Source organism: Ranitomeya variabilis, chromosome 3 (genome assembly GCF_051348905.1).
Source record: "Ranitomeya variabilis isolate aRanVar5 chromosome 3, aRanVar5.hap1, whole genome shotgun sequence".
In the NCBI taxonomy this organism is placed as follows: Eukaryota; Metazoa; Chordata; class Amphibia; order Anura; family Dendrobatidae; genus Ranitomeya; species Ranitomeya variabilis.
The window spans coordinates 2,580,007-2,605,282 of NC_135234.1; the positions used below are offsets into that span (position 1 = coordinate 2,580,007).

Genomic DNA, 25,276 nt, shown 5'->3' on the forward strand with positions numbered 1-25,276 from the left:
ACTGTGTACCCCTATACACACTCCCTGTACTGCCCCACATATATCTGTACATAATACCTGTATATACTGTGTACCGCTATACACACCCTGTACTGCCCCACGTATATCTGTACAGAATACCTGTATATACTGTGTACCCCTATACACACTCCCTGTACTGCCCCACGTATATCTGTACAGAATACCTATATATACTGTGTACCTCTATACATACAGTAGATATTAAAAGTCTCCACACCCCTGTCACCTACCGGCTTCTCAGCATGTGACTTAGAGTAACACTTGCAGGTGCAACCCCATCTCCTCTCACTCAGTCCAGCATTCAACCCCGACACAGACCACACACCCGCTCATACACGCTGCCACCACTCGCCGAACACACGGGCGATGAGTCCCGGAAATATTACTACTACTGTCTGCCAATCACCAGGGTCACACACTCTAAGGCTATAGATTTTATAGAGCATACAAGGTTCAGACTTATTAAAGTTTCAAGCTTTAATAGAAAAGGTACAGTGCTTACAATAAAAGATATAAATATATGGAAATAAAAAGTGACATACAAATATGCAAAACAATTATAAAAATAAAGGGAGAAAACTTACAGAAATATCAAAACTTTGCAGTCTGGCCTTCTGATCCTGAGGGGGGGATGAATATGGACTGGCTCACATCAGCTTGGCTGCCCCTCAGTCTGTGAACATCTTTCTATGTGTAAAGGCCTAATTTATAGAGTCATCTTGGAGGTCAAATATCTAGAGCAGCCTCTTAGGTTAATACTCTAATCCTTGGTCTGTGACTGGATCCTGGCTATTTTACCAATGAATACTTTATTTTTCTTTGAACCTGTTTGTGTGACCTTTCTCATAGTAAACAGTGTCATGCTGCGATTGGTGTGTCTGTTCAAGAGTCAGAAGGTGTGAAATGTTTCCACTTGTGTGTTCTCAGGAAATCCCCCCTGGGGTGTGAGTAGGAAGACTGTCTTTTTCTCGGGATAACATAAAGGCCCCGTCACACATAGCGAGATCGCTAGCGAGATCGCTGCTGAGTCACAAGTTTTGTGACGCAACAGCGACCTCAGTAGCGATCTCGCTATGTGTGACACGTACCAGCGATCAGGCCCCTGCTGCGAGATCGCTGATCGTGTCGGAATGGCCTGGACCTTTTTTTGGTCATTGAGGTCCCGCTGACATCGCTGAATCGGTGTGTGTGACACCGATCCAGCGATGTCTTCACTGGTAACCAGGGTAAACATCGGGTTACTAAGCGCAGGGCCGCGCTTAGTAACCCGATGTTTACCCTGGTTACCAGCGTAAATGTAAAAAAAACAAACAGTACATACTCACCATCTGATGTCCGTCAGGTCCCTTGCCGTCTGCTTCCTGCTCTGACTGACTCCCGGCCGCAAGGCAGTACAGAGCACAGCGGTGACGTCACTGCTGTGCTGTGCTCTCACTGTACGGCGGCACTCAGTCAGAGCAGGAAGCAGACGGCAAGGGACCTGACGGACATCAGATGGTGAGTATGTACTGTTTTTTTTTTTTTTGGTAACCAGGGTAAACATCGGGTTACTAAGCGCGGCCCTGCGCTTAGTAACCCGATGTTTACCCTGGTTACCCGGGTGCTGCAGGGGGACTTCGGCATCATTGAAGACAGTTTCAACGATGCCGAAGTCGTTCCCCTGATCGTTGGTCGCTGGAGAGAGCTGTCTGTGTGACAGCTCCCCAGCGACCACACAACGACTTACCAACGATCACGGCCAGGTCGTATCGCTGCTCGTGATCGTTGGTAAATCGCTATGTGTGACGGGGCCTTTAGTCTTTGTAAGAGCTGCAGCCTAGACAGATGTTAATCTACTGCTGGTCATACATCCATACCAGTACATATTTCACTACACCTCTAATATAATACCAAGTATATGTCAAGTCACAATCCTACCAAGAAGAATTATTTCAGGACTTGTTCCCCGTTAATGTCGTCCATAATCTGTACAGATCCACTGAGAAACTAACTGAAAGCATTTTGAGGGGAAATAATAACAAATCTACAGTAATGTGGTTGCATAAATGTGAACACCCTCTTATAACTGGGGATGTGATTGTGCTCAGAATCAGCCAGTCACATTTCCCCTCATGCTAAGTAGTAGTCAGTGCATAGCCGCAGTGACCCCAGAGGAAGTGTCCCTGTTCTAGGAGGATTTTCCTGACACTTTCTGGTCTGTAAACAGCTGACAACACAGTAAGGGATCTCATAGTGGATAGTTGTCAGTCAGGACAAGGTACAAAAACATTTCTGAGGCTTTAAATCTACCATGGACACTGAAGGCGTCAAGAAGTGGCTGAAATCTGACAGATCAGTGACATTACCTAGAGCTGGACGTCCCCCTGAAATTGCTGAAAATACCAGAAGAACATTGTCCCTGGAGGCTGCACGAAGCCGATGGCAACATTAAAGGAGCTGCAGGAATATATGGCCATTCCTGGTTGTGTCCTGCATGTGACTATCTCCCGTATTCTTGATATGTCCAGACTGTTGTGTGAGAAGATAGAGCCTTTTCTTACAAAAAAAGGCATAAAGGCCTGGCTATGTTCTGCAAAACCTCCATCACATCGGCCAGAAGCGGGAAACGTGTTCTGTCTGATGATACAGAGGGGGAACTTTGTGGCCATAATTCCAAAAGACACAAAGCCAACACCAAGCATCTCAGAAGATCCCCATCCCCACAATGAGGCATGGTGGAGGCAGTATTCTGCTTTGGGGCAGTTTTTCTGCAGCTGGAACTGGGGCCACAGATGAGGAGGAGGGGATTATGCACGTCCAGATACCAGACGATTTTACATGAGACACCTCTGCTGAAAAACTGAAGATGAGGAATTTTGCCTTTTAGCAGATAACGACCCTAAGCGACCTCCAAATCCCCCAAAGAACGGTTTCACCAGAAGAAGATGTATGTCCTGGAGCAGCCGAGCCCAGACCTGAACCCAAGGGGCAATCTGTGGTGACCTGAAGAGGGCGCTACACACAGGAGATGCCCCCGTAATCTGACAGATGTGGAGCTACTGCAAGAAGGAGCAAAGTTTCCAATTCTAGCTGTGCCGCGCTGATAGACCCCGACCCAATAAGTCTGAACGCTGGCAGACATTCACAAGGGAGTCCAGAAAAGTATTGAACTTATGCAACCTCATTTGTTGTTCTCCCACCAGTTCTTCCTAGTATGTGTGTGTATATGTTGAGGTTTGAGTTGTGGCCTCTGACTTCTGTACCTTGCTCCTTTAGGTGCTGGAGACCAGAGTCTGTTCACTGCAGTGTATTCCACCCTGACACAGCAGCTGCCGCGAGACGCGATGGAGTGGCGGAGGTGAGGGCATCGCCATTTATTGTCATTTTCCTTCTCAACCTGTTTGTATCAGGGTCAATCTCATCCATATTGTAAAAGTGTATGTAGTCTCGGGGCCCCAAGGTATGGGAGCTAGAGGTGGTCCCCTGGCCTACAAGGTTTGGTTTGGCGTTGGGTGGTGGCCCGTGGCTGTAGGGTATGGGGCAGCTGGTGGTCCCCGTTTACAAGGTATGGGGCAGCTGGTGGTCCCCGTTTACAAGGTATGGGGCAGCTGGTGGTCCCCGTTTACAAGGTATGGGGCAGCTGGTGGTCCCCGTTTACAAGGTATGGGGCGGGTGGTGGTCCCCGTTTACAAGGTATGGGGCGGGTGGTGGTCCCCGTTTACAAGGTGTGGGGCAGGTGGTTGTCCCTGTTTACAAGGTTTACATTTGAGTGGTGGTTCCAGGGCATTGCAGGGTTTGGCATGGGTGGCGGTCCCGTGGTTGTAGGGTATGGGGCAGGTGGCAGTCCCGTGGTTGCAGGGTATGGGGCAGGTGGCGGTCCCGTGGTTGTAGGGTATGGGGCAGGTGGCAGTCCCGTGGTTGCAGGGTATGGGGCAGGTGGTGGTCCCGTGGCTGTAGGGTATGGGGCAGGTGGCAGTCCCGTGGTTGCAGGGTATGGGGCAGGTGGCGGTCCCGTGGTTGTAGGGTATGGGGCAGGTGGCAGTCCCGTGGTTGCAGGGTATGGGGCAGGTGGTGGTCCCGTGGCTGTAGGGTATGGGGCAGGTGGCGGTCACGTGGCTGTAGGGTATGGGGCAGGTGGCGGTCACGTGGCTGTAGGGTATGGGGCAGGTGGCGGTCACGTGGCTGTAGGGTATGGGGCAGGTGGCGGTCACGTGGCTGTAGGGTATGGGGCAGGTGGCGGTCACGTGGCTGTAGGGTATGGGGCAGGTGGCGGTCACGTGGCTGTAGGGTATGGGGCAGGTGGCGGTCACGTGGCTGTAGGGTATGGGGCAGGTGGCGGTCACGTGGCTGTAGGGTATGGGGCAGGTGGCGGTCACGTGGCTGTAGGGTATGGGGCAGGTGGCGGTCACGTGGCTGTAGGGTATGGGGCAGGTGGCGGTCACGTGGCTGTAGGGTATGGGGCAGGTGGCGGTCACGTGGCTGTAGGGTATGGGGCAGGTGGCAGTCGTGTGGCTGTAGGGTATCTGGCAGGTGGCGGTCCTGTGGCTGTAGGGTTTGGGGCAGGTGGCGGTCTCTGGGCATTGTTGGTAATCATTTCTTCTTCTCTCCAGGGCTTATGGCCGTGCTCCGAAGATGATCCACCTGGAGTCCAACTTTGTCCAGTTTAAGGAAGAACTTCTGCCTAAAGAAGGGAACAAAGCGCTGCTGACTTTCCCGTTCCTACACATCTACTGGACCGAGTGCTGTGTCAGTATTCTCAGCTTCCTCTGTGGCGGGTGACTGGGGTCACTGGACAAAGGGTAACGGGCTTCCCAGTAATGAGGAGACCCCAAACACGAGGGGTCAGTGTACTATTGCGGTGCCACACTCTTATCAGTAGAGTCTAGTGTTGTGTGACCCCCCCCCCCCAACACAGTATGGTGCGCCCCCCCCAACACAGTATGGTGCGCCCCCCCCCAACACAGTATGGTGCGCCCCCCCAACGCAGTATGGTGCGCCCCCCCAACGCAGTATGGTGTGCCCCCCCCAACGCAGTATGATGCGCCCCCCCCAACGCAGTATGGTGCGCCCCCCCAACGCAGTATGGTGCGCCCCCCCCAACCCAGTATGGTGCGCCCCCCCAACGCAGCATGGTGCTCCCCCCCAACGCAGCATGGTGCTCCCCCCCAACGCAGCATGGTGCTCCCCCCCCCAACGCAGCATGGTGCTCCCCCCCAACGCAGTATGGTGCTCCCCCCCCCAACGCAGTATGGTGCTCCCCCCCAACGCAGTATGGTGCTCCCCCCCCCCCAACGCAGTATGGTGCGCCCCCCCCAACGCAGTATGGTGCGCCCCCCCAACGCAGTATGGTGCGCCCCCCCAACGCAGTATGGTGCGCCCCCCCAACGCAGTATGGTGCGCCCCCCCCCCAACGCAGTATGGTGCGCCCCCCCCCAACGCAGTATGGTGCTCCCCCCCAACGCAGTATGGTGCTCCCCCCCCCCAACGCAGTATGGTGCGCCCCCCCCAACGCAGTATGGTGCGCCCCCCCAACGCAGTATGGTGCGCCCCCCCAACGCAGTATGGTGCGCCCCCCCCAACGCAGTATGGTGCGCCCCCCCCCCCAACGCAGTATGGTGCGCCCCCCCAACGCAGTATGGTGCTCCAAAGAAAGGGGCAGCGGGGGTTCCTGTAGCTCTGTGTGTAAGGGGCAGCGGGGGTCCCTGGAGCTCTGTGTTAGGGGCAGCGGGGGTCCCTGGAGCTCTGTGTTAGGGGCAGCGGGGGTCCCTGGAGTTCTGTGTGTTAGGGGCAGCGGGGGTCCTGGAGCTCTGTGTATAAGGGGCAGCGGGGGTTCCTGTAGCTCTGTGTGTAAGGGGCAGCGGGGGTCCCTGGAGCTCTGTGTTAGGGGCAGCGGGGGTCCCTGGAGCTCTGTGTTAGGGGCAGCGGGGGTCCCTGGAGCTCTGTGTGTTAGGGGCAGCGGGGGTCCTGGAGCTCTGTGTATAAGGGGCAGCGGGGGTCCCTGGAGCTCTGTGTATAAGGGGCAGCGGGGGTCCTGGAGCTCTGTGTATAAGGGGCAGCGGGGGTTCCTGTAGCTCTGTGTGTTAGGGGCAGCGTGGGTCCCTGGAGCTGTGTGTGTTAGGGGCAGCGGGGGTCCTGGAGCTCTGTGTATAAGGGGCAGCGGGGGTCCCTAGAGCTCTGTGTATAAGGGGCAGCGGGGTTTTTTGTAGCTCTGTGTGTTAGGGGCAGCGGGGGTCCCTGGAGCTCTGTGTGTTAGGGGCAGCGGGGTCCCTGGAGCTCTGTGTGTTAGGGGCAGCGGGGGTCCCTGGAGCTCTGTGTGTTAGGGGCAGCGGGGGTCCCTGGAGCTCTGTGTGTTAGGGGCAGCGGGGGTCCCTGGAGCTCTGTGTGTTAGGGGCAGCGGGGGTCCCTGGAGCTCTGTGTGTTAGGGGCAGCGGGGGTCCCTGGAGCTCTGTGTGTTAGGGGCAGCGGGGGTCCCTGGAGCTCTGTGTATAAGGGGCAGCGGGGGTCCGGTAGCTCTGTGTATAAGGGGCAGCTGGGGTCCCTGGAGCTCTGTGTATAAGGGGCAGCGGGGGTCCCTGGAGCTCTGTGTGTTAGGCGCAGCGGGGGTCCCTGTAGCTCTGTGTGTAAGGGGCAGCGGGGGTCCCTGAAGCTCTGTGTGTTAGGGGCAGCGGGGGTCCCTGGAGCTCTGTGTATAAGGGGCAGCGGGGGTCCCTGGAGCTCTGTGTGTTAGGGGCAGCGGGGGTCCCTGGAGCTCTGTGTGTTAGGGGCAGCGGGGGTCCCTGGAGCTCTGTGTATAAGGGGCAGCGGGGGTCCAGTAGCTCTGTGTATAAGGGGCAGCGGGGGTCCCTGGAGCTCTGTGTATAAGGGGCAGCGGGGGTCCCTGGAGCTCTGTGTATAAGGGGCAGCCGGGGTCCCTGGAGCTCTGTGTATAAGGGGCAGCGGGGGTCCCTGGAGCGCTGTGTATAAGGGGCAGCCGGGGTCCCTAGAGCTCTGTGTATAAGGGGCAGCGGGGGTCCTGGAGCTCTGTGTATAAGGGGCAGCGGGGATCTGGTAGCTCTGGGTACAAAGGGGCAGCGGGGTCCCTGGAGCTCTGTGTATAAGGGGCAGCGGGGGTCCCTGGAGCTCTGTGTATAAGGGGCAGCGGGGGTCCTGGAGCTCTGTGTATAAGGGGCAGCAGGGGTCCCTGGAGCTCTGTGTATAAGGGGCAGCCGGGGTCCCTGGAGCTCTGTGTATAAGGGGCAGCGGGGGTCCCTGGAGCGCTGTGTATAAGGGGCAGCCGGGGTCCCTAGAGCTCTGTGTATAAGGGGCAGCGGGGGTCCTGGAGCTCTGTGTATAAGGGGCAGCGGGGCAGCGGGGATCTGGTAGCTCTGGGTACAAAGGGGCAGCGGGGTCCCTGGAGCTCTGTGTATAAGGGGCAGCGGGGGTCCCTGGAGCTCTGTGTATAAGGGGCAGCGGGGGTCCTGGAGCTCTGTGTATAAGGGGCAGCCGGGGTCCCTGGAGCTCTGTGTATAAGGGGCAGCGGGGGTCCCTGGAGCGCTGTGTATAAGGGGCAGCCGGGGTCCCTAGAGCTCTGTGTATAAGGGGCAGCGGGGGTCCTGGAGCTCTGTGTATAAGGGGCAGCGGGGATCTGGTAGCTCTGGGTACAAAGGGGCAGCGGGGTCCCTGGAGCTCTGTGTATAAGGGGCAGCGGGGGTCCTGGAGCTCTGTGTATAAGGGGCAGCGGGGATCTGGTAGCTCTGGGTACAAAGGGGCAGCGGGGTCCCTGGAGCTCTGTGTATAAGGGGCAGCGGGGGTCCCTGGAGCTCTGTGTATAAGGGGCAGCGGGGGTCTGGTAGCTCTGGGTATAAAGGGGCAGCGGGGTCCCTGGAGCTCTGTGTATAAGGGGCTGCGGGGGTCCCTGGAGCTCTGTGTTTTATATCCGGGGAGGTCTATGATGTCTGTATATAAGGTGCAGTAAGGTTGTGATGTCCAGAGAGCGTTTCCCACCGGCGGGGGAGGTGCGGGATTCTGCAGGCGTCCTGGGAGATTCCCACAGGATCTGGTGGAGCTGTGAGGTCGGAGGGAGGTCTCGGTGTGTGACGTCTAAGTCTGGTGACGTCTTGTGTTATATATGGAGCGTACGAGACTTTCTGCCTGAGTGTAGCCGAGGCAGCAAAGTGAGAGGACTCCACACTGCGACATCTATAGGGGCAGCGCTGCATGTGGGGTATGTACAGAAAACTGGATTGCTGGCAGTCGGCCCTGTATGTACGGGTCTGTGCCGGTGGACGGGGCGATGTTGGTGCTGCCGTGTAGATGCTGGTGGACGATGCTGGTGCTGCCTTGTAGATGGTGGACGGGGCGGTGCTGGTGCGGCCTGTAGATGCCGGTGAACGGGGGCGATGCTGGTGCGGCCTGTAGATGCTGGTGGACGGGGCGATGCTGGTGCAGTCCTGTAGATGCCGGTGGATGGGGCGATGCTGGTGCGGCCTGTAGATGCTGGTGGACGGGGCGATGCTGGTGTGGTCCTGTAGATGCCGGTGGATGGGGCGGTGCTGGTGCGGTCCTGTAGATGCCGGTGGATGGGGCGATGCTGGTGCGGTCCTGTAGATGCCGGTGGACGGGGGCGATGCTGTAGATGCCGGTGAACGGGGGCGATGCTGGTGCTGCCCTGTAGATGTTGGTGGACGGGGGCGATGCTGGTGCGGTCCTGTAGATGCCGGTGGACGGGGGCGATGCTGGTGCTGCCCTGTAGATGCCGGTGAACGGGGGCAATGCTGATGCTGCCCTGTAGATGCTGGTGGACGGGGGTGATGCTGGTGCGGTCCTGTAGATGTTGGTGGATGGGGCGATGCTGGTGCTGTCCTGTAGATGCCGGTGGATGGGGCGATGCTGGTGCGGTCCTGTAGATGCCGGTGGACGGGGGTGATGCTGGTGCTGCCCTGTAGATGCCGGTGAACGGGGGCGATGCTGGTGCTGCCCTGTAGATGTTGGTGGACGGGGGCGATGCTGGTGCGGTCCTGTAGATGCCGGTGGACGGGGGCGGTGCTGGTGCGGTCCTGTAGATGTTGGTGGATGGGGCGATGCTGGTGCTGTCCTGTAGATGCCGGTGGATGGGGCGATGCTGGTGCGGTCCTGTAGATGCCGGTGGACGGGGGTGATGCTGGTGCGGTCCTGTAGATGCCGGTGGACGGGGGTGATGCTGGTGCGGTCCTGTAGATGCCGGTGGACGGGGGCGATGCTGGTGCGGTCCTGTAGATGCCGGTGGACGGGGCGATGCTGGTGTGGCCCTGTAGATGCCGGTGGACGGGGCGGTGTTGGTGCGGCCGTGTAGATGCTGGTGGACGGGGCGGTGCTGGTGCGGTCCTGTAGATGCCGGTGGACGGGGCGATGCTGGTGCGGCCTGTAGATGCTGGTGGATGGGGCGGTGCTGGTGCTGCCCTGTAGATGCCGGTGGACGGGGCGATGCTGGTGCGGTCCTGTAGATGCCAGTAGATGGGGCGGTGCTGGTGCTGTCCTGTAGATGCCGGTGGACGGGGCGATGCTGATTCAGTCCTGTAGATGCCATTGGATGGGGCGGTGCTGGTGCGGCCTGTAGATGCCGGTGGACGGGGCGATGCTGGTGCGGTCCTGTAGATGCTGGCGGATGGGGCAGAGCTGGTGCTGCCCTGTAGATGCCGGTGGATAGAAGCGGTGCTCTTGCTGCCCTGTAGATGCTGATGGATGGGGCGGTGCTGGTGTGGTCCTATAGATGCCGGGCGGCGGTGCTTGTGCGGCCTGTAGATGCCGGTGGACGGGGAGATGCTGGTGCGGCCGTGTAGATGCCGGTGGATGGGGCGATGCTGGTGTTGCCCTGTAGATGCCGGTGGACGGGGCGATGCTGGTGCTGCCGTGTAGATGCTGGTGGACGATGCTGGTGCTGCCCTGTAGATGGTGGACGGGGCGGTGCTGGTGCGGCCTGTAGATGCCGGTGAACGGGGGCGATGCTGGTGCGGCCTGTAGATGCTGGTGGACGGGGCGATGCTGGTGTGGTCCTGTAGATGCCGGTGGATGGGGCGGTGCTGGTGCGGTCCTGTAGATGCCGGTGGATGGGGCGGTGCTGGTGCGGTCCTGTAGATGCCGGTGGATGGGGCGATGCTGGTGCGGTCCTGTAGATGCCGGTGAACGGGGGCGATGCTGGTGCTGCCCTGTAGATGTTGGTGGACGGGGGCGATGCTGGTGCGGTCCTGTAGATGCCGGTGGACGGGGGTGATGCTGGTGCGGTCCTGTAGATGCCGGTGGATGGGGCGGTGCTGGTGCTGCCCTGTAGATGCCGGTGGACGGGGGCGATGCTGGTGCTGCCCTGTAGATGCCGGTGAACGGGGGCGATGCTGATGCTGCCCTGTAGATGCCGGTGGACGGGGCGATGCTGGTGCGGCCGTGTAGATGCCGGTGGACGGGGCGATGCTGGTGCTGTCCTGTAGATGTTGGTGGATGGGGCGATGCTGGTGCTGTCCTGTAGATGCCGGTGGATGGGGCGATGCTGGTGCGGTCCTGTAGATGCCGGTGGACGGGGGTGATGCTGGTGCTGCCCTGTAGATGCCGGTGAACGGGGGTGATGCTGGTGCTGCCCTGTAGATGCCGGTGAACGGGGGCGATGCTGATGCTGCCCTGTAGATGCCGGTGGACGGGGGTGATGCTGGTGCGGTCCTGTAGATGTTGGTGGATGGGGCGATGCTGGTGCTGTCCTGTAGATGCCGGTGGACGGGGCGATGCTGGTGCGGTCCTGTAGATGCCGGTGGACGGGGGTGATGCTGGTGCGGTCCTGTAGATGCCGGTGGACGGGGGCGATGCTGGTGCGGTCCTGTAGATGCCGGTAGACAGGGGCGATGCTGGTGCGGTCCTGTAGATGCCGGTGGACGGGGCGATGCTGGTGTGGCCCTGTAGATGCCGGTGGACAGGGCGGTGCTGGTGCGGCCGTGTAGATGCTAGTGGACGGGGCGGTGCTGGTGCGGCCTGAAGATGCCAGTAGATGGGGTGGTGCTGGTGCTGTCCTGTAGATGCCGGTGGACGGGGCGGTGCTGGTGCGGCCTGAAGATGCCAGTAGATGGGGCGGTGCTGGTGCTGTCCTGTAGATGCCGGTGGACGGGGCGATGCTGGTGCGGCCTGTAGATGCCAGTAGATGGGGCGGTGCTGGTGCTGTCCTGTAGATGCCGGTGGACGGGGCGATGCTGATTCAGTCCTGTAGATGCCATTGGACGGGGCGGTGCTGGTGCGGTCCTGTAGATGCCGGTGGACGGGGCGGTGCTGGTGCTGTCCTGTAGATGCCAGTGGACGGGGCGATGCTGGTGCGGCCTGTAGATGCCAGTAGATGGGGCGGTGCTGGTGCTGTCCTGTAGATGCCAGTGGACGGGGGTGATGTTGGTGCGGTCCTGTAGATGTTGGTGGACGGGGGTGATGCTGGTGCGGTCCTGTAGATGTTGGTGGATGGGGCGGTGCTGGTGCGGCCTGTAGATGCTGGTGGACGGGGCGGTGCTGGTGCTGTCCTGTAGATGCCGGTGGACGGGGCGATGCTGGTGCAGTCCTGTAGATGCCGGTGGATGGGGCGGTGCTGGTGCGGTCCTGTAGATGCCGGTGGACGGGGCGATGCTGGTGCGGTCCTGTAGATGCCGGGGGACGGGGTGATGCTGAATCGGTTCTGTAGATGCCGGTGGACGGGGCGATGCTGGTGCGGTCCTGTAGATGCCAGTAGATGGGGCGGTGCTGGTGCTGTCCTGTAGATGCCGGTGGACGGGGCGATGCTGATTCAGTCCTGTAGATGCCGGTGGACGGGGCGGTGCTGGTGCGGCCTGAAGATGCCAGTAGATGGGGCGGTGCTGGTGCTGTCCTGTAGATGCCGGTGGACGGGGCGATGCTGGTGCGGCCTGTAGATGCTGGTGGATGGGGCGGTGCTGGTGCTGCCCTGTAGATGCCGGTGGACGGGGCGATGCTGATTCGGTCCTGTAGATGCTGGTGGACGGGGCGGTGCTGGTGCTGCCCTGTAGATGCCGGTGGACGGGGCGATGCTGGTGCTGTCCTGTAGATGCCGGTGGACGGGGCGATGTTGGTGCAGTCCTGTAGATGCCGGTGGATGGGGCGGTGCTGGTGCGGTCCTGTAGATGCCGGTGGACGGGGCGGTGCTGGTGCGGTCCTGTAGATGCCGGTGGACGGGGCGATGCTGGTGCGGCCTGTAGATGCTGGTGGACGGGGCGATGCTGGTGCGGTCCTGTAGATGCCGGTGGACGGGGCGATGCTGGTGCGGCCTGTAGATGCCGGTGGATGGGGCGATGCTGGTGCGGCCTGTAGATGCTGGTGGACGGGGCGGTGCCGGTGCTGTCCTGTAGATGCCGGTGGACGGGGCGATGCTGGTGCAGTCCTGTAGATGCCGGTGGATGGGGCGGTGCTGGTGCGGTCCTGTAGATGCCGGTGGACGGGGCGGTGCTGGTGCGGCCTGTAGATGCTGGTGGACGGGGCGATGCTGGTGCGGTCCTGTAGATGCCGGTGGACGGGGCGATGCTGGTGCGGCCTGTAGATGCCGGGGGACGGGGCGATGCTGATTCGGTCCTGTAGATGCCGGTGGACGGGGCGATGCTGGTGCGGCCTGTAGATGCCGGTGGACAGGGCGGTGCTGGTGCGGTCCTGTAGATGCCGGTGGACGGGGCGGTGCTGATGCGGTCCTGTAGATGCCGGTGGACGGGGCGATGCTGGTGCGGCCTGTAGATGCTGGTGGACGGGGCGATGCTGGTGCAGTCCTGTAGATGCCGGTGGACGGGGCGATGCTGGTGCGGCCCTGTAGATACCAGTGGACGGGGCGGTTCTGATGCGGCCCTGTAGATGCCGGTGGATGGGGTAGTGTTGCTGGTGGACATTGTGGCGCATAAGCTGTCGCTCTGACCAGGCTCTTGTGTGTACACGTGTCCTCGGCTGTCTGGACGTCGCTTGCTTTCACGTAGGGGCGATGAGCTCGGTAGTGGTGGGATTCACCTGAACCCTGTTCTCAGCGCAGTCTGTGTCCTTGGCTTTGAGGCATTATATACACTGACCTATGATCTCTGTGACTGTTCTCAGGATACAGAAGTGTATAAAGCCACCACCAAGGACGACCTCACCAAGTGGCAGAACTCGCTGCGCGCCCACGGTACCACCGACTGGTTGATAGTGATTGTGGAGAGCGAAGCCAAGAAAAAAAACAAAACCAACATCTTACCGCGAACGTCCATCGCTGACAAGATCCGCAGCGACTTCTGCAACAAGCAGAGCGACAGGTAAGGGTTCGGGGGCTTGTGACATGGGTCAGGCTGCTCCCCCTGTAGCTGCAGCTTCAGTGTCAGTATCTTCCCTCCTGCAGGTGCATGGTGCTCGTGGACCCCCTGAAGGACACGTCCCGCTCCCAGGAGTCCTGGTCTCTTTTTCTGTCAAAGCTGCGCACGCTGCTCCTCACTTCCTTCACCCGAAATCTTGGACACTTTGAAGACGAGATGAGAACCCTCCGAGAGAAGAGGACGGAGCCTGGCTGGAGCTTCTGTGACTACTTCATGGTGCAGGTGGGTGTGAGGTCTGCATAGTCTCTCCTGTCTAGTTGTGTGAGGGAATTGTGATCTCTATGGGATCGCCCAGAGATCCGCGCCCACCACACGAGCTGGAGCAGAGGTGATGATGGTCTGCACATCATGGTGGAGTCTGGTTGATGTCGGGCTCTTCATTGCAGTCTCTCACCCTCACAGCATTGTGTTTGATGTCTCGGTTGCAGGAGGAGTTGGCCTTTGTCTTTGAGATGCTGCAACAGTTTGAGGACGCTCTAGTCCAGTATGACGAGTTAGATGCCCTCTTCTCCCAGTATGTGCTGAACTTTGGTGCTGGTGGTGAGTAGATGTAGAGCGACCCAAGCTCTGCCTGATCTTTGTCTTCAGTTTGTGTGGCCCCTGCAGACCCTGTGGATATGCTCAGTGGCACTGCCGTCACTCTGCCTGCCCAGGTGTCCTATACTGTGGGCAGTGTCAGTCTCTGCCATGTCTGCCTGATTTCCTAATGAACCTGGCACTCACCCTAGTGATGTTTCTTACCAGATGGGGCAAACTGGCTCAGTTCTTTTTGTCAGCCGGTGCAGAGCTGGGACGGGCTTGCACTAAGGAAACCCATTGACATGGAGAAAAGAGACTTGATTCAGCGTAGTCGGGCCAACCTTCTGGAGCTGCGGAGTTACCTCTTCTCTCGCCAGTGCACCCTGCTCCTCTTCCTGCAGCGGCCCTGGGAGGTTGCCGGCCGGGCTCTGGAGCTCCTCCATAACTGTGTGCAAGAGCTGCAGCTACTGGAGGTGAGTGGCGGTGCTCTGTTCTGCACACCATCGTGATGGCTTACATGAGAACTACTCATTCCTTGTGTGACCCGGCAGGTGGTTGTTCCCCCGGGGGCTTTGGACTGTTGGGTGTTCCTGAGCTGTCTGGAAGTTTTGCAGAGGATCGAGGGCTGCTGTGAAAGAGCTCAGATAGATGCCAATATCTCCCACACTGTGGGGCTATGGAGCTATGCCACTGAAAAGGTTGGTGTGAGGTGTTGGCGCTGGAGGAACTTTGGTGGAGCGAGGGTCTGACGTGGGGAGCGGCGGCAGAACCCGTGTCTGATGTGGGGAGCGGCGGCAGAACCAGCGTCTGATGTGGGGAGCGGCGGCAGAACCAGCGTCTGATGTGGGGAGCGGCGGCAGAACCCGTGTCTGATGTGGGGAGTGGCGGCAGAACCAGGGTCTGATGTGGGGAGCGGCGGCAGAACCAGCGTCTGATGTGGGGAGCGGCGGCAGAACCAGGGTCTGATGTGGGGAGCGGCGGCAGAACCAGCGTCTGATGTGGGGAGCGGCGGCAGAACCAGCGTCTGATGTGGGGAGCGGCGGCAGAACCAGCGTCTGATGTGGGGAGCGGCGGCAGAACCCGTGTCTGATGTGGGGAGCGGCGGCAGAACCAGCGTGTGATGTGGGGAGCGGCGGCAGAACCAGGGTCTGATGTGGGGAGCGGCGGCAGAACCCGTGTCTGATGTGGGGAGCGGCGGCAAAACCAGCGTCTGATGTGGGGAGCGGCGGCAGAACCAGCGTCTGATGTGGGGAGCGGCGGCAGAACCAGCGTCTGATGTGGGGAGCGGCGGCAGAACCAGGGTCTGATGTGGGGAGCGGCGGCAGAACCCGTGTCTGATGTGGGGAGCGGCGGCAGAACCAGCGTCTGATGTGGGGAGCGGCGGCAGAACCAGGGTCTGATGTGGGGAGCGGCGGCAGAACCAGCGTCTGATGTGGGGAGCGGCGGCAGAACCAGGGTCTGATGTGGGGAGCGGCGGCAGAACCAGCGTCTGATGTGGGGAGCGGCGGCAGAACCCGTGTCTGATGTGGGGAGCGGCGGCAGAACCAGCGTCTGATGTGGGGAGCGGCGGCAGAACCAGGGTCTGATGTGGGGAGCGGCGGCAGAACCAGGGTCTGATGTGGGGAGCGGCGGCAGAACCAGCGTCTGATGTGGGGAGCGGCGGCAGAACCAGCGTCTGATGTGGGGAGCGGCGGCAGAACCAGGGTCTGATGTGGGGAGCGGCGGCAGAACCAGGGTCTGATGTGGGGAGCGGCGGCAGAACCAGGGTCTGATGTGGGGAGCGGCGGCAGAACCAGGGTCTGATGTGGGGAGCGGCGGCAGAACCAGTGTCTGATGTGGGGAGCGGCGGCAGAACCAGTGACTGATGTGGGGAGCGGCGGCAGAACCAGCGTCTGATGTGGGGAGCGGCGGCAGAACCAGCGTCTGATGTGGGGAGCGGCGGCAGAACCAGCGTCTGATGTGGGGAGCGGCCGCAGAACCAGCGTCTGATGGGAGCGGCGGCAGAACCAGCGTCTGATGTGGGGAGCGGCGGCAGAACCAGGGTCTGATGTGAGGAGCGGTGGCCGAGGGAGAGACTGACGTGGTCAGCACTAACGGACCGTGTCTGACGTGGGGGGTACTGAAGTGCTACTGTAGTTCCACCTGGCACATGCGAGGTCCTGCTTCTCCTGACCACACCTTTATGCTTTTAGCTGCAGGCTCTGGGATCCCTCTGTGGTTTGGTGTCTGAGTCTGGCCCATGCTCTGAGGACCTGCAAAGGACAGTGGATTTACTTGCTGGGTTGGGAACAGAGAGACCGGAAACGGGTAAATGTCTGGAGTGCGCTGTGGCGTTTCTTCTCCTCTGCTCCCTATTGTATTTACCTGATCTTTCCTCCACAGAGAACACGGCACAAAGTCCCTACAAGAAGCTGCAGGAGGCGCTGTCCTCAGAGGAGGCCTTCGAGAAGCATTACCTGGTGAGGGCACTGGGTGGTAATCCCCGATCTAGAACATCCCACCACAACTCATTAATTGGTTCACCCTCCATCTCACTGCAGGACCTGGCACACGCCACCATAGAAATGTACAGCAGCATTGGGAGGAGCCGATCCGCCAAACTGGTGGGGAAGAACCTGGCTGACTTCTATATGTAAGTAAAGAGCACCTTTCCCACTCATCCTCCTCCCCGACCTGCTGAGCTCACCCCCCGACCTGCTGAGCTCACCCCCCGACCTGCTGAGCTCACCCCCGACCTGCTGAGCTCACCCCCGACCTGCTGAGCTCACCCCCCGACCTGCTGAGCTCACCCTCCCTCCCCGACATGCTGAGCCTACGCCCATCCCCCGCTCGCTTTTCCCTTCCTCCCCCGCTCACTCTTCCCTCCCTCGCTCGCTCTTCCCTCTCTCTCGCTCTTCCCTCTCTCTCGCTCTTCCCTCTCTCTCTCGCTCTTCCCTCTCTCTCTCGCTCTTCCCTCTCTCTCTCGCTCTTCCCTCTCTCTCTCGCTCTTCCCTCTCTCTCTCGCTCTTCCCTCTCTCTCTCGCTCTTCCCTCTCTCTCTCTCTCGCTCTTCCCTCTCTCTCTCTCTCTCTCGCTCTTCCCTCTCTCTCGCTCTTCCCTCTCTCTCGCTCTTCCCTCTCTCTCGCTCTTCCCTCTCTCTCGCTCTTCCCTCTCTCTCGCTCTTCCCTCTCTCTCGCTCTTCCCTCTCTCTCTCTCGCTTGCTCTCCCTCTCTCTCTCTCGCTCGCTCTCCCTCTCTCTCTCTCGCTCGCTCTTCCCTCTCTCTCTCTCTCGCTCTTCCCTCTCTCTCTCGCTCTTCCCTCTCTCTCTCTCTCTCTCGCTCTTCCCTCTCTCTCTCTCGCTCTTCCCTCTCTCTCTCGCTCGCTCTTCCCTCTCTCTCTCGCTCGCTCTTCCCTCTCTCTCTCGCTCGCTCTTCCCTCTCTCTCTCGCTCGCTCTTCCCTCTCTCTCTCTCGCTCGCGCTTCCCACTCTCTCTCTCGCTCGCTCTTCCCTCTCTCTCTCTCGCTCGCTCTTCCCTCTCTCTCTCTCGCTCGCTCTTCCCTCTCTCTCTCGCTCGCTCTTCCCTCTCTCTCTCTCGCTCGCTCTTCCCTCTCTCTCTCGCTCGCTCTTCCCTCTCTCTCTCGCTCGCTCTTATCTCTCTTTCTCTCTCTCTCTCTCTCTCTCTCTCTCTCTCGCTCTTCCCTCTCTCTCTCTCGCTCTTCCCTCTCTCTCTCTCTCGCTCTTCCCTCTCTCTCTCTCGCTCTTCCCTCTCTCTCTCTCTCGCTCTTCCCTCTCTCTCTCTCGCTCGCTCTTCCCTCTCTCTCTCTCGCTCGCTCTTACCTCTCTCTCTCTCTCCCCTCTCTCTCTCTCTCTCTCTCTCTCTCTCTCGCTCTTCCCTCTCTCTCTCTCGCTCTTCCCTCTCTCTCTCTCTCTCGCTCTTCCCTCTCTCTCTCTCTCTCTCGCTCTTCCCTCTCTCTCTCGCTCTTCCCTCTCTCTCGCTCGCTCTTCCCTCTCTCTCTCTCGCTCGCTCTTCCCTCTCTCTCTCTCGCTCGCTCTTCCCTCTCTCTCGCTCTCTCGCTCTTCCCTCGCTCTCTCGCTCTTCCCTCTCTCTCTCGCTCTTCCCTCTCTCTCTCGCTCGCTCTTCCCTCTCTCTCTCTCGCTCGCTCTTCCCTCTCTCTCTCTCGCTCGCTCTCCCTCTCTCTCTCGCTCGCTCTTCCCTCTCTCTCTCGCTCGCTCTTCCCTCTCTCTCTCGCTCTTCCCTCCCTCTCTCTCTCTCTCGCTCTCTCTCTCGCTCTCTCTCTCTCGCTCTTCCCTCTCTCTCTCGCTCTTCCCTCTCTCTCTCTCTCGCTCTTCCCTCTCTCGCTCTTCCCTCTCTCTCTCTCGCTCTTCCCTCTCTCTCTCGCTCGCTCTTCCCTCTCTCTCTCTCGCTCTTCCCTCTCTCTCTCTCTCTCGCTCTTCCCTCTCTCTCTCTCGCTCGCTCTTCCCTCTCTCTCTCTCGCTCGCTCTTCCCTCTCTCTCGCTCGCTCTTCCCTCTCTCTCTCGCTCGCTCTTCCCTCTCTCTCTCGCTCGCTCTTCCCTCTCTCTCTCGCTCTTCCCTCTCTCTCTCGCTCTTCCCTCCCTCTCTCTCTCTCTCTCTCGCTCTTCCCTCTCTCTCTCTTCCCTCTCTCTCTCTCACTCTTCTCTCTCTCTCTCTCTCTCTCGCTCTTCCCTCTCTCTCTCTCGCTCTTCCCTCTCTCTCTCTCGCTCTTCCCTCTCTCTCTCGCTCGCTCTTCCCTCTCTCTCTCGCTCGCTCTTCCCTCTCTCTCTCGCTCGCTCTTCCCTCTCTCTCTCTCTCGCTCTTCCCTCTCTCTCTCGCTCGCTCACTCACTCATCTCAAAGCACCAATTTTCCAAGTGAAACATTTGGAGTAATGTACCTTTTTTACGGTTTCTGAATGTCTCCTCCTATGAGTTGTGATGTTTGACTCTTCACGTTCTCTCCTCAGGAAGAAGTCTCTGCCGCAGAAGGCTGAGCCCTACCTAAAAGGGGCGCTCCGCATGTACCAGGCTGAGGGTTGGGCCCTGCCCCTCACCCACACCCAGAAGCAGCTGGCAGAATGTCAAAAGCAGCTGGGGCAGACTGAGCCGTATCTTTTATGCTCGGGTTCGTTTCTCCCGTCCGCTCGTGGCCCGGCCCCCCTGTCACGGATCACAAGGAGGATATCTTTGTCATCCCCGCCGCTCACACTAATGTCATGAACCGGGGTTGTTTGGTTGCCCCAGTTCTTTTCTGAAGGGGATTTATTTATATCCCAGTTCCGGTTTGGAACTTGCAGCTCTCTGGCGCCCCCTTACCCTCAGGTCAGAATGGGTACTGCACTAAGGATAACTAGTCTCCAGAAAGGCTGCCTTACTCTGTACTGGCTAATGGGCACACTGCAGTGAGGGCGATATAACTACTCCCACTCAGGCAAGAACAATAATTATCAACGCCGTCCGTCGCTACGAAGTCTCCCAAACGCACATGACAAATCCGCTGCCACCAGCTCCGATTTCTTAATTAATAACTGGTCCGGAGCCAACACAAATTAGTAGCGTAATTCACTTCAGAGGACGTGACAGTACGTTATAGAGCAAGGAGAAACAAAGCTTGTAATTTATATATTTTACTCCAAAATGGTAGGCAGTGTTTACAAAAGGCTAAAAAGATATTATAAAAAGAAGACAAGTATCGTATGTACAGACAATTACAAATAAAAAGGGATTAACGGTGAAAATCAACTTACCGTTCTTTCATATCATTCAATGGTACACCGTGTGGTGGCGGGGGAGGGGACCTTCCCCACTTATCTTCAGGTCAGATTGCACAGCCTGTCGTAGCTGAATCCCCTGGCAAAAGACCCCCCTTTGTCTGGGCATCTGAGTTTTATACCTTTGCCCAAAACTAAGGGTGTCTCCCCATGGATGACCTCATGGGGTGGGCAGAGCTATGGAATGCACTCCTCTTTCTTGAGGATTGCAAAACCATCATCCCTCATATCTTGGTGCATGAACCTCGTAGAAAGACGACACCTGTGTCGTTATGCTCAGCGTGACCTAGGGATTCGTTTATAGACATGGGGTAGCTGGTTGCGTAGTAATGCGTTTCTCACGTTCTGCTACACGCTGGGCTCCTGAAATCCACCAGTTAGGAGCCCTCTTGTTGCACATACCAGATATATAACTTTCAGATATACTGTATGTCCCTATTTGGGGTGGAATTATTCCATCTTGAATAACTTTCTGATACACAAGGAGCACATGGTATCAGACGAAGGACTGGCTTTCCCAGCTGAAAGCCATAAAACTCCTCAGTGAACGTCCCTGGCACGCTGGTCTCACTTTACAGCTATATAGCAGGGGGGAGGGAGGGGGAAAGGTGACATCGTACACTGGCACGTGCAGGCAGAGGAAACTGCAGCTGAGAGCTCTGTATGTGTAATTGAAGTAATAAGAAATGTTTCCTATCTCCCGACATCCCCGTCCCCTCGTGGCCCGCCCCTCCCGTCCGCTCGTGGGTGCCCGCCCCTCCTGTCCGCTCGTGGGTGCCCGCCCCTCCCGTCCGCTCGTGGGTGCCCGCCCCTCCCGTCCGCTCGTGGGTGCCCGCCCCTCCCGTCCGCTCGTGGGTGCCCGCCCCTCCTGTCCGCTCGTGGGTGCCCGCCCCTCCCGTCCGCTCGTGGGTGCCCGCCCCTCCCGTCCGCTCGTGGGTGCCCGCCCCTCCTGTCCGCTCGTGGGTGCCCGCCCCCCCGTCCGCTCGTGGCCCGGCCCCCCTGTCCGCTCGTGGCCCGGCCCCCCTTAACTCTTCTCCAGATACCTGAGGACTTGTAGTCTCCTGGCCACTGATCACAACCTTCCCCAGGAGGAGCGCGTGACATACGGTCAAGAGATACTCAGCCTCTCCTCACAGGGCCCCGATGATGGAGGTATGGAGTGGTGAACGGTGGGGTATGGTGGTGATGAGGGTACAGTGTGGTGGAGGGTACAGGCAGCTTAAGTGGCAGCAGGAGGTCACAAGGGGTCAGCAGTGGGTTTTTGGCCAGTGGCAGCAGGTTCTTCTGCCTGGTCATACCTGTTTGTCTCCTCAGGTGACCCAATCAGCCTCCCGTTTGGCTCGTTTGCTCAGCTGACGTCTCTCTGCTTCGATCCCCCCAATGCGGTTGTCCATGTCGGTGGGTCCTTGTCTATTGAGCTGACACTCCTCTGCTTGATGCCGGAGCCATTTCACCTGCAGCATCTCTCAGGATATTTCCATTACAGTCTGGACAAGAACAGCTACCGCAAAACTGCAGAGTGGCTGACCCGCCACAAACCCGCAGGGGGCACTGTGCACTTTCCACCTGAGACGGCACTGGGTGTCCGAGCCCCTCCAGCCGTTCTGGAGCTGTCAGAGATGCAGGAGAAGAGTCCGTCAGAGAGTGGCCTTGTCAGCACAGGCGTGATCTGCAGGAACGTGCACATGTTACTACGGCCGCAGGACCCCGGCTCTTCATCTCCCCTGGACAGACTCTCCGGCCTCAACCTGGATAATGGCGCCCACAATCTGTGCTGCAACAACGTGGTCCTGCAGCCAGGAGTCAACCATGTGACCTTCCACACCCAGGTAATGGGGGGCTTCCGGTGTCAGTGCAGGCCAGGCTGCCAGAAAGAAGTGTGTACACCCCAAACACCTGCCCTCCCTGTACACCTCTATTCCCTCCCTCCAATGGCAGTTTTCCCCATACATCCTCTGTTGCCTCCCGCAGCTGGTGGCCGTGCCCCGTACGTCCTCTGTTGCCTCCCTCAGCTGGTGGCTGTGCCCCGTGCGTCCTCTGTTGCCTCCCGCAGCTGGTGGCCGTGCCCCGTGCATCCTCTGTTGCCTCCCGCAGCTGGTGGCCGTGCCCCGTGCGTCCTCTGTTGCCTTCCTCAGCTGGTGGCCGTACCCCGTGCGTCCTCTGTTGCCTTCCTCAGCTGGTGGCTGTGCCCCGTGCATCCTCTGTTGCCTCCCTACACTGTCTGCTGTGCCCGGTACGTCCTCTGTTGTCGCCCTCCGCTGCCGGCCGTGCCCCGTACCTTCTTTTGCCTCCCTCCGCTGGCGGCAGTGCCCCGTACCCTCTTTTGCCTCCCTCCGCTGGCGGTCGAGCCTTGTACGTTCTCTGTTTTCTCCCTCCGCTGGCGGTCATTGCCCGTGTGTCCTCTGTTGCCTCCCTCAGCTGGTGACCGTACCCCGTGCGTCCTCTGTTTTTTCCCTCAGCTGGTGACCGTGCCGCTTGCGTCGTCTGTTGCCTCCCTCAGCTGGTGGCCGTGCCCCGTGCGTCCTCTGTTGCCTTCCTCAGCTGGTGGCCGTGCCCCGTGCGTCCTCTGTTGCCTCCCTCAGCTGGTGGCCGTGCCCCGTGCGTCCTCTGTTGCCTCCCTCAGCTGGTGGCTGTGCCCCGTGCGTCCTCTGTTGCCTCCCTCAGCTGGTGGCCGTGCCCCGTGCGTCCTCTGTATCCTCCCTCAGCTGGTGGCCGTGCCCCGTGCGTCCTCTGTTGCCTCCCTCAGCTGGTGGCCGTGCCCCGTGCGTCCTCTGTTGCCTCCCTCAGCTGGTGGCTGTGCCCCGTGCGTCCTCTGTTGCCTCCCTCAGCTGGTGGCCGTGCCCCGTGCGTCCTCTGTATCCTCCCTCAGCTGGTGGCCGTGCCCCGTGCGTCCTCTGTATCCTCCCTCAGCTGGTGGCCGTGCCCCGTGCGTCCTCTGTTGCCTTCCTCAGCTGGTGGCCGTGCCCCGTGCGTCCTCTGTTGCCTCCCTCAGCTGGTGGCCGTGCCCCGTGCGTCCTCTGTTGCCTCCCTCAGCTGGTGGCTGTGCCCCGTGCGTCCTCTGTTGCCTCCCTCAGCTGGTGGCCGTGCCCCGTGCGTCCTCTGTATCCTCCCTCAGCTGGTGGCCGTGCCCCGTGCGTCCTCTGTTGCCTCCCTCAGCTGGTGGCCGTGCCCCGTGCGTCCTCTGTTGCCTCCCTCAGCTGGTGGCTGTGCCCCGTGCGTCCTCTGTTGCCTCCCTCAGCTGGTGGCCGTGCCCCGTGCGTCCTCTGTTGCCTCCCTCAGCTGGTGGCCGTGCCCCGTGCGTCCTCTGTTGCCTCCCTCAGCTGGTGGCTGTGCCCCGTGCGTCCTCTGTTGCCTTCCTCAGCTGGTGGCCGTGCCCCGTGCGTCCTCTGTATCCTCCCTCAGCTGGTGGCCGTGCCCCGTGCGTCCTCTGTTGCCTCCCTCAGCTGGTGGCCGTGCCCCGTGCGTCCTCTGTATCCTCCCTCAGCTGGTGGCCGTGCCCCGTGCGTCCTCTGTTGCCTCCCTCAGCTGGTGGCCGTGCCCCGTGCGTCCTCTGTTGCCTTCCTCAGCTGGTGGCCGTGCCCCGTGCGTCCTCTGTTGCCTCCCGCAGCTGGTGGCCGTGCCCCGTGCATCCTCTGTTGCCTCCCGCAGCTGGTGGCCGTGCCCCGTGCGTCCTCTGTTGCCTTCCTCAGCTGGTGGCCGTACCCCGTGCGTCCTCTGTTGCCTTCCTCAGCTGGTGGCTGTGCCCCGTGCATCCTCTGTTGCCTCCCTACACTGTCTGCTGTGCCCGGTACGTCCTCTGTTGTCGCCCTCCGCTGCCGGCCGTGCCCCGTACCTTCTTTTGCCTCCCTCCGCTGGCGGCAGTGCCCCGTACCCTCTTTTGCCTCCCTCCGCTGGCGGTCGAGCCTTGTACGTTCTCTGTTTTCTCCCTCCGCTGGCGGTCATTGCCCGTGTGTCCTCTGTTGCCTCCCTCAGCTGGTGACCGTACCCCGTGCGTCCTCTGTTTTTTCCCTCAGCTGGTGACCGTGCCGCTTGCGTCGTCTGTTGCCTCCCTCAGCTGGTGGCCGTGCCCCGTGCGTCCTCTGTTGCCTTCCTCAGCTGGTGGCCGTGCCCCGTGCGTCCTCTGTTGCCTCCCTCAGCTGGTGGCCGTGCCCCGTGCGTCCTCTGTTGCCTCCCTCAGCTGGTGGCTGTGCCCCGTGCGTCCTCTGTTGCCTCCCTCAGCTGGTGGCCGTGCCCCGTGCGTCCTCTGTATCCTCCCTCAGCTGGTGGCCGTGCCCCGTGCGTCCTCTGTTGCCTCCCTCAGCTGGTGGCCGTGCCCCGTGCGTCCTCTGTTGCCTCCCTCAGCTGGTGGCTGTGCCCCGTGCGTCCTCTGTTGCCTCCCTCAGCTGGTGGCCGTGCCCCGTGCGTCCTCTGTATCCTCCCTCAGCTGGTGGCCGTGCCCCGTGCGTCCTCTGTATCCTCCCTCAGCTGGTGGCCGTGCCCCGTGCGTCCTCTGTTGCCTTCCTCAGCTGGTGGCCGTGCCCCGTGCGTCCTCTGTTGCCTCCCTCAGCTGGTGGCCGTGCCCCGTGCGTCCTCTGTTGCCTCCCTCAGCTGGTGGCTGTGCCCCGTGCGTCCTCTGTTGCCTCCCTCAGCTGGTGGCCGTGCCCCGTGCGTCCTCTGTATCCTCCCTCAGCTGGTGGCCGTGCCCCGTGCGTCCTCTGTTGCCTCCCTCAGCTGGTGGCCGTGCCCCGTGCGTCCTCTGTTGCCTCCCTCAGCTGGTGGCTGTGCCCCGTGCGTCCTCTGTTGCCTCCCTCAGCTGGTGGCCGTGCCCCGTGCGTCCTCTGTATCCTCCCTCAGCTGGTGGCCGTGCCCCGTGCGTCCTCTGTTGCCTCCCTCAGCTGGTGGCCGTGCCCCGTGCGTCCTCTGTATCCTCCCTCAGCTGGTGGCCGTGCCCCGTGCGTCCTCTGTTGCCTCCCTCAGCTGGTGGCCGTGCCCCGTGCGTCCTCTGTTGCCTTCCTCAGCTGGTGGCCGTGCCCCGTGCTTCCTCTGTTGCCTCCCTCTGCTGATGGCCGTGCCCCATGCGTTCTCTGTTACCTCTCTCCTCAGCTTGTTGCCATGCCACGTGCACCCCCTATTTCCTCCCTAAGCTGGTGGCAATGCCCCATGCTTCCTCTGTTTCCCGCCCTCTGTTTCTGGATGTGCCCCATATGTCCTTTATTGTTCTGTTGGTAGCCATTCCCCTTATATCCGCTATGCCCTCCCTCCTCTGTCGGTCGTGTCCCGTACATCCTCTGTTGCCGCCCTCCGCTGGCGGCAGTGCCCCGTGCACCCTCTGTTGCCTCCCTCAGCTGGTGGCCGTGCCCCGTACGTCCTCTGTTGCCTCCCTCAGCTGGTGGCCGTGCCCCGTGCGTCCTCTGTTGCCTTCCTCAGCTGGTGGCCGTGCCCCGTACGTCCTCTGTTGCCTTCCTCAGCTGGTGGCCGTGCCCCGTGCATCCTCTGTTGCCTCCCTCAGCTGGTGGCCGTGCCCCGTGCGTCCTCTGTTGCCTTCCTCAGCTGGTGGCTGTGCCCCGTGCGTCCTCTGTTGCCTTCCTCAGCTGGTGGCCGTGCCCCGTGCGTCCTCTGTTGCCTCCCTCCGCTGGTGGCCGTGCCCTGTGCGTCCTCTGTTGCCTTCCTCAGCTGGTGGCCGTGCCCCGTGCGTCCTC

The 25,276-nt window shown here is 60.3% G+C and overlaps 1 protein-coding gene across 2 annotated transcripts in view; it reads left to right on the plus strand.

Annotated features, from left to right (window-relative positions):
• The window catches only part of TRAPPC10 (trafficking protein particle complex subunit 10), a 79,196-nt gene that overhangs the window by 8,671 nt on the left and 45,249 nt on the right, over positions 1-25,276 (plus strand). For both annotated transcript variants that reach the window (XM_077293545.1, XM_077293546.1), the window contains exons 2-14: positions 3,277-3,358; positions 4,611-4,746; positions 13,063-13,259; positions 13,343-13,538; positions 13,745-13,856; positions 14,061-14,308; positions 14,387-14,533; positions 16,028-16,142; positions 16,218-16,294; positions 16,376-16,467; positions 18,795-18,935; positions 20,638-20,750; positions 20,913-21,427. In XM_077293545.1, the coding sequence (XP_077149660.1) occupies positions 3,277-3,358; positions 4,611-4,746; positions 13,063-13,259; positions 13,343-13,538; positions 13,745-13,856; positions 14,061-14,308; positions 14,387-14,533; positions 16,028-16,142; positions 16,218-16,294; positions 16,376-16,467; positions 18,795-18,935; positions 20,638-20,750; positions 20,913-21,427 (2,171 nt within the window). The remainder of the gene's footprint in view (positions 1-3,276; positions 3,359-4,610; positions 4,747-13,062; positions 13,260-13,342; positions 13,539-13,744; positions 13,857-14,060; positions 14,309-14,386; positions 14,534-16,027; positions 16,143-16,217; positions 16,295-16,375; positions 16,468-18,794; positions 18,936-20,637; positions 20,751-20,912; positions 21,428-25,276) is intronic.